The sequence below is a fragment of the Aythya ferina genome (assembly GCF_964211825.1).
Source record: "Aythya ferina genome assembly, chromosome: 16".
Classification (NCBI taxonomy): Eukaryota; Metazoa; Chordata; class Aves; order Anseriformes; family Anatidae; genus Aythya; species Aythya ferina.
In genome coordinates, this window is record NC_140315.1 from 16,209,485 (window position 1) to 16,217,488 (window position 8,004).

The 8,004-nt window shown below is 42.9% G+C and overlaps 1 protein-coding gene across 5 annotated transcripts in view; it reads right to left on the reverse strand.

Moving 5' to 3' along the window:
• The window catches only part of ITCH (itchy E3 ubiquitin protein ligase), a 66,469-nt gene that overhangs the window by 37,672 nt on the left and 20,793 nt on the right, over nt 1-8,004 (reverse strand). Inside the window, exon 1 of one of the 5 annotated variants that reach the window (XM_084538490.1) lies at nt 4,556-5,617. The exons of the other annotated variants lie outside the window; for them this stretch is intronic. Coding sequence (XP_084394616.1) covers nt 4,556-4,588 — 33 coding nt within the window. The 5' untranslated portion in view covers nt 4,589-5,617. Of the gene's footprint in view, nt 1-4,555; nt 5,618-8,004 lie in introns of those variants that run through there. 5 annotated transcript variants of the gene reach the window in all.

The following is an 8,004-nucleotide window of genomic DNA, read 5'->3' on the forward strand; positions in this document are numbered from 1 at the left end:
GTAGCTGTAAGTCCTTTATAGCTTTACCCACTGGAAAATAAAAGGGTTAGTGAAGATTCCAAATTACCAGCTGAACATGACTTCCAGACTTCCTCCTGCACCCCCTCCCTTGTCATATCCTCCCCCCTCGGCACCAGGTCTTCACTGCTCCCTGCAGCCAGAGACACTGACCCATATGTACAGCCTACCCATCTCGGTGCCTTCGAGTCTCCCAGGTGCTGGGCATGTCTCTGGTCTGCCACCCAACCTGAATCCCTCAGCCCAGCAACCATCATGGACCAGTCATTTGCAGCGCACAGTGCTGTTGTCAGAAATTAAAGGATCAAGCTAGTTTAAGATGCTGCTGTCTTTATCTGGAGTACAAAGGGCAACATGTGTGGATTTCCCCAATGGGAATGCCACAAGCAGTCTACCCCACAAGTGCAGGCTTTATCACCTGCATGCCAGGCAACATGGAGATTGAGAAAGGAGTCTGGATTTGAATATCAACAAATCTTTACCAGATTCCAGATGCGAATCACACAAATCTAAACTCAGCTTGAGTGAAAAGCTTTTAATGTTTTTGAAAGTTATCCAAATGTACAAGATTTTAGAAGAATTCTTAAGGCTGATCCTGTTCTACCAAAACTTGCTAAGTAACCTTTACACTTTAAGAAAGCAGTTGAATAAAGTGTCTAGACCAATACAGACATCCCAGACAGCCTAAAGGAGTTGGCATTTACAGGACAACTGCTATTTCCACATGGAGAAATAACACCGCACACAGTACAAATGCAATTACTGAAGGTGATAATTAACTTACATTTGAAGTCACACAGTAAGCACATACAGCAAAAGCACGTTAAAGCTTATTTTCATTTCTAAGCCTGCAGATTACACTTATTAAAAATATTTTATTAATATTTGACCATTTTCTTTAAAAAAATACAGAAAAAAATCCTATAGCTTAATCACATGTGAAATGAACAACCCGAAAACACATTAATCCATCTGAATCAGCACATAGATGTGCAGGTGCTTACACAATGAGACCTGCAGTTCTTACTAATTAGCCTAAGTCAAATTTCAAGAACCTACTGCCTCCCAATATTTCTAAAATTAAGAAATTATATCACACATTGTTTAGTTCTCTCAGCTACTGTAAAGTTCCTAATTACGGTTCAAACAATAAAAATGAATTACAGAATCACAGAATTGTCTAGGTTGGAAGAGACCTCAAGGTCATCGAGTCCAACCTCTGACCTAACACTAACAAGTCCTCCACTAAACCATATCCCTAAGCTCTACATCTAAACATCTTTTAAAGACCTCCAGGGATGGTGACTCCACCACTTCCCTGGGCAGCCTGTTCCAATGCCTAACAGCCCTTTCGGGTAAAGAAATTCTTCCTAATATCCAACCTAAAACACTCCTGGTGCAACTTTAGCCCATTCCCTCTCGTCCTGTCACCAGGCACATGGGAGAACAGACCAACCCCCACCTCGCTACAGCCTCCTTTAAGGTACCTGAAGAGAGTGACAAGGTCACCTCTGAGTCTCCTCTTCTCCAGGCTGAACAAGCCCAGCTCCCTCAGCCGCTCCTCATAGGACTCATTCTCCAGACCCCTCACCAGCTTCGTCGCCCTTCTCTGGACTCACTTGAGCACCTCCATGTCCTTCTTGTAGTGAGGGGCCCAAAACTGAACACAGTACTCAAGGTGCGGCCTCACCAGAGCCGAGTACAGGGGGACGATCACTTCCCTAGCCCTGCTGGCCACACTGCTTCTTACACAAGCCAGGATGCTGTTGGCCTTCTTGGCTACCTGAGCACACTGCTGGCTCATATTCAGCTGACTATCAACCATCACTCCCAGGTCCTTCTCTGCCTGGCAGCTTTCCAACCACTCATCTCCCAGCCTGTAGCTCTGCTTGGGGTTATTGCGCCCCAGGTGCAGGACCCAGCACTTGGCCTTGTTGAACTTCATGCAGTTGACCTCAGCTCATCGGTGCAGCCTATCCAGATCCTCCTGCAGAGCCTTCCTACCCTCGAGCAGATCGACACACGTGCATAGCTTGGTGTCATCTGCAAACTTACTGAGTGTGCACTCGATGCCCTCATCCAGATCATTGATAAAGATATTAAAGAGTACTGGCCCCAGTACTGAGCCCTGGGGAATGCCACTAGTGACTGGCCTCAAACTGGATTTAACTCTGTTCACCACGACTCTTTGGGCCCAGCTATCCAGCCAGTTTCTAACCCAATGAAGCGTACGCCAGTCCACGCCACGAGCAGCCAGTTCCTTGAGGAGAAAGAGGAGTCTTACTATGTTGAACATTTCCTAAAATGTAGAAGCTCTTCAGTTAAAGCAAGCTTCACTAGTTAACTAAGGAAGTAGGAGAAAAAAAAAAAAGGTCTATAGGACAAGCATCAAGCAAGCTGGCATGTCTTTATCCCTTTGTTCACCTTCCCCATGCCCTGCACATTTTACCAGCCCTGTTTCTCTTGGTGTTTTTGGACACCTTGCTCCCTGCACCCTTTCTGTTACCCTTCTGCCAGCCGAAAAAGGCTCAGCACGCGAAGCACAAGAGCTGGATCCCAGCCATGCGCACACAATGCCAGGTGTCCAGCAAGGAGCAAACACTCAGTTCACACCGCAGCTTTTCTCTCAGCTGGGCACTGATTTCAGTCTCTTCTTTGCCATGCATGTACACACTCTATCTAGATTTTTCATAACTTTCACAAATGTTATCATCTTTGATACCTCCAGCTCCATCAGTTTTTAGCTGGACTGGATATCAGCAGTGGTATAAATGAAGATACAGCTCAATCGGAATTCAGTAATATTTAAAAAAGGCAAGTAAACAGCGCTGGGTGTGCAGGGAGTCTACACTCTACCAACACGCACACACTAACATTGAACTTTCTAAATATATAGAACATTGCTTTTACATATAAGAAACCAGATTATGCCTATATATGTGTACGATCAGAAAAGGTATCAATTGAAATATAAACATGGCAAAGTTTTCCAAATTCTGGCAAGTGTTTAACAAACAATCCTTTAGGTCTATTACTATTAAAGTCCATGACTGGGGGAGCATAGTTGAAGTTGGTAATCCTGGTTGAAGTGCTCCCATATCATTAATTTCTCTCAGATCATATAACAGTCTCCATTTTCCATTCCTTTTCTTAATTACAAACACCGGAGAATTCCAGGGCTAGTTGTGGGAACAGTATGTCTCACTTCAAGTTGTCAAGCAACTCTATGTTCAGGCCTTATGCATCCCGTTCTTCCCAGATCGAAGGTAAACATATCCATCTCCTTTTCAAGGCCAATAGGGCCTGGGCCAAAAGGCACGTCCAGGGCACCAGGGGGTGTAACAGCAAAGGCCTGTGATGGCAGTAGCAGCAGGGGGGCCGATGGTGTAGCAGAAGGATCAGTAAACGAGCCCGCAGCTCCCTCACTGCCTGGCCAACCACACGTTTCTGACTGTGGTCCCACACGGCTCTTTAAGGTCTCAGAGACTGCTCGCAAGGTGCCAAGCAATCCCACTGGAACCTCGTCGTTTTTAGCTGCAGAGTCCCACACCTTGACTTCCATTTGATCCCATGTTTCTGGCTCATAAACTGCCCGATTATTAATAAGGAGAATAAGCTGTAAGATTACCAGGACAGTCTTTGTTCCTAAGGACGTACAATTCCCCATAATGCACAACTGCTTACCAGCAAGGGGCAGTTGTGTGCGCAGCTCTGCTTCTCTCAGCTTGAGCTTCTTTCCAGAAACTTTCAGTACAAGCTTCTTTAAGCGGTTTGCTGACTTTGGCCGAACCTACCCTCATGAGGTGATCAATGTGCCTGTTCCTGTCCTGGTACCTGTTCTGCTAGCCTGTTCCTGTTCATTCCTTTTTTCTACTTCTTTATTGATGGCATAACTTCATTATATTGTGTTGCCTTTTCATCTCGAGGACAGGCTCCCCTCTTATACCCATCTCTCCACAGCAGTTCTTTTCAAAACAACTTTTCATTGGTCAAACAACTTTGCCCGGCAACAGCAAACACCCAGCAACTTCCATGCCTTAACGGCTGGAGAACAAGCAACCCCAGACAGCATGGCCTCTCCTTAATCACCCTTCTTTGTTCCCTTTAAACTCTTTTACATTCCTGATGGCCTCATCATTAAGAGTCTGATGTTATCATCTACCATGGGGTGTGTTGACCCCCATGGCCACAATCCCACATCTCCCACTTCAGTATTAACATCTAGCATCTTCTTGACACGAATTATTTATTACTCCACATATCACAGCAGGTAGCACAGGTTGCAGACTGGCACACGTTTCTGACTGTGGTCCCACACGGCTCTTTAAGGCATCAGAGACTGCTCGCCAGGTGCCGAGCAATCCCACTGGAACCTTGTCGTTTTTATTTGCAGAGTCCCATACCTTGACCTCAGTTTGGTCCCATATTTCAGGCTCATAAACTGTCTGATTGTTAATAAGGAGAACAAGCTGTAAGGTTATCAGGACAGTCTTTGTTCCTAAGGATGTATGATTCCCCATAATGCACAACTGCTTACCAGCGAGAGGCAGTTGTGTGCACAGGTCTGCATCTCTCAGCTCGAGCTTCTCTCCAGCTCCAGTGCGCCTGTTACCAGCAACTTTCAGTACGAGCTTCTCTGAGCAGTTTGCCGCATCTGGCCTGTCTTCATGAGGCGATCAAAGTGCCTGTTCCCATCCTGGTCTCCATTCTACCAGCCTGTTCCTCTTCACTTATTTTTCCTGCTTCTTTATTGATGTAACTTCATCGTGTTGCTTTTTTTCCTTTTTCTTTTTTTTCTTTTTCTTTTTCTTCTTCTTTCTTGAGGGCAGGCTCCCCTCTTACACCCTTCTCTCCACAGCAGTTCTTTTCAAAACAACTTTTCATTGGTCAAAAAACTTTGAATGTAACAACAACAGCAAATGCCCAGAAACATCCATGCCTTAAAGGCTGGAGAACAAGAGAACCATCTGGAGAACAAGAAACCTGGAGACTGCATGGAGTCTCCTGAATCATCCGTTTTTGTTCCGTCTAAACTCTTTTATATTCCTGATTGCCTCATTGTTAAGAGTCTAATGTTATCTCAACCACGGGGCTTTCTGACCCCCATGGTCACACTCCCAAATCTCCCCTTTCTTTATTAATATCATCCATTTTCTCAACACGAATTACTACTCCATATATAACAAACAACAAAGTTCATCACCAAATTCGTCTCTTGTATTTGTTTGTTGCAGAAGATGAAATTCTGGAGGGCCACAGCCCAGATATTATCAAAACATTCAGAAAATAGATGGCAGGAAGGATGGGTCTTCATTTACTTTTACCTTAAAAAAAAAACGTGAGAAGGAGTAGGAAGAAAAGCGGCCTTGAGTGCTTCATGGCTGGAGTGAAGAAAGGCAAAGACTTTGTTCCCCCCCAAAAATAGGGAATATAAATTGCAGAAAAATGCTATTGAAGGCTACAAAGATCTTCGGAGTGTCATGCCAGTTTAATTTGGGGGGAATTTCATTCATTGATGGGATTCATTTGTTAAAGAACTGACTTACTAAAAAAGGACGTGTTATTTCATATTTATTTGAAACTACAGAAGACACAACTTGGTCACATAAGGAAATACTTTGACTGTATTTTATACTAGCATAGCTTTGAAAGTACGCTGGCATATATTCTTTACAATTCAAAAAATAATTAAGTAATTGCAAAGTCAGCAGCTGAAAAAACTATGTTTGTTTAGTTATTAATTTAAAAAAAAATAAACTCAACTGTTGTTTAGAGGTATACCGAAGCAAAGTGAATTCGCTAATTTGCAATAACAAAAATTTTCCTTAATGCACTGTGGGAATAGAAATGTTGTTTTTGCAGTTACATTGTTTAGAAGGAAGGAATGTGGTATTGAGATATGCTTATTTGGGCATTCAAATAGTAAATTGTTAGACTGGAATAACAGTGTTATTAATGGAGTGCTCTCAGGCCCTGAGAGCAAACATACATGTATATTCACCTCTGACTGGAAAGACCCTGAAATGGGGGCGGAAGCAACAATATAGGTGGACAATTTTACCTCAGAGGTTTACAGGGCCACCTATCTATTTGGGTAAGTTTTAAAAAAGATTTTGGAGTAATTACAACCTCCCAAGGAGGTATTAATGTTACAAATATGTGGATCATTTTCTATTGTCAGGACAGGAGAAAAGAGTTGTGAAGAAAGCTACTAACAAGCTATTCAACTTTTTGGGAAAGCAGGGCTTGGGAGTATTAAAAAAAAATAATAATTACAATATGGAGAAAGAGAAGTCAGGTATTTAAGGCATCTAATGTCTGAGGGAAAATGAAGAATAAATCCAGAGAGGATTCAGGGAATTGTTGAAAATTAAGAAAGAATGAAAAAGTTTTAAAAGAATGATTTTTTTAAGGAATCAGGAGCCATGAAGTCTGAAGGAAAACGGATACTCCCTGATGGGAGAGAAATGCTGAATAAAGTGATAATGAGGCAAATATTAACTGTTTTACATCAAAAGAGTCATAGGGAGGTGCAAGCAATGTGTGATATTGTGCTAAGAAAGCATGTCTGTGTAGGAATATACACTTTAGGGAAGCACATATGTAGAGGATGTACCATGTGTCAAAAGGTAAATTAAAAGGTCTTCTGTAACCCATCCAAGGGGATGGGAGCCAGGGGTTTGACCTTTCCAAAGTATACAGGTAGACTTTACTGAGTTACTTGTTTGTCCTAATTGACCATGTGACTAGATGGGTGTAAGCTTTACTGCAAGGGTTAAGCAGGCCTTAGAGTGGGATTTTCACAGCCCCTGGCACCCCTCCTCTTCTGGGAAGGTGGAGCAAATGAATCAGACATTAAAGAAGCAATTAACTAAACTAGTGTTAGAAACGCAACTTCCTTGGGTAAAATGCTTACTCCTACAGGTTTAAACAGCACCAAGAAAGGATATAGGAATTTCACCATATGAGATGCTGTTCAGATTGCCCTATCTGGGCAGAAGGGATGAGATACCACAATTCAAAACAAGAGAGTTTTCTTAAGAACTGTATTCTGGGGTTGTCCTCTTCTTTGTCATCTCTCAAGACCTGTGGGTTGTTGGCTCAAATCCCACCTTTGGAATTCCCCATTCACCACCATCACCCAGGAAACCGGGTCCTGACTCGGACCTGGAAAGAGTCAACTCCAGCCTGAATGGGAAGGACAATTACTGACCACTGAAACAGCCGTAAGAACTGCGGAAAAAGGTTGGACTCACTATACTCGAGTGAAGGCATCCGTCGACGCTAGTACCTGGGAAGCTGTTCCTACAAAAGATTTGTTGGAAGTTGAAATTGAAGAGAAAAATCTCATAGTGGACTCTGAGCAGGATAAGAGCTTACAATTGTAAACTAACCTTTTATTTTCACAGGTAACTAACGAGTGTGACTTGTGATTGAGAGAAAGGACAGACCTATAGCGAATTGCAGTGCTCCCAAGGGGGGGGGGTTGTTATAGTAGTAGTGTACATCTTATTTTTTGTATCGATAATTATTTGGAAACCTAAGGTTTAAAAATAATGACAGGGAAAAATTGATTACTAATTTTGTTTTTAGTGATTCTAGGCTTCAGAGAAGGCCTCGGTCAATTGGCAACTTGGAAAAGGCATGACCTTTTATAAAAATAGCAAAAACGGGATACCCCATCAAAATATGGGTGACTGTGACAGAGGGTTATGTACCACAAGCCGTCACGTTTGATGCTTGTGAGGTGTTAGCTTGTGGAGATTTAAATGCCCAATGACAATTGAGCAGAAAGAACAAATAACTGGGAGAGACCCAACAGCCAGATTGAGAATAGCTGTATGGAAATGATCCTCTATTGCCATCAGAGAAAGGGAGAAACTCAAGGAGAAAAAAGGAGAGTAAACAGGAGGCCCTCTGAAATGTGGCAGTTCAAACATTTGAGATTCAAACAGGGTATGGGGATGTGAATGCCTGGATAGAATG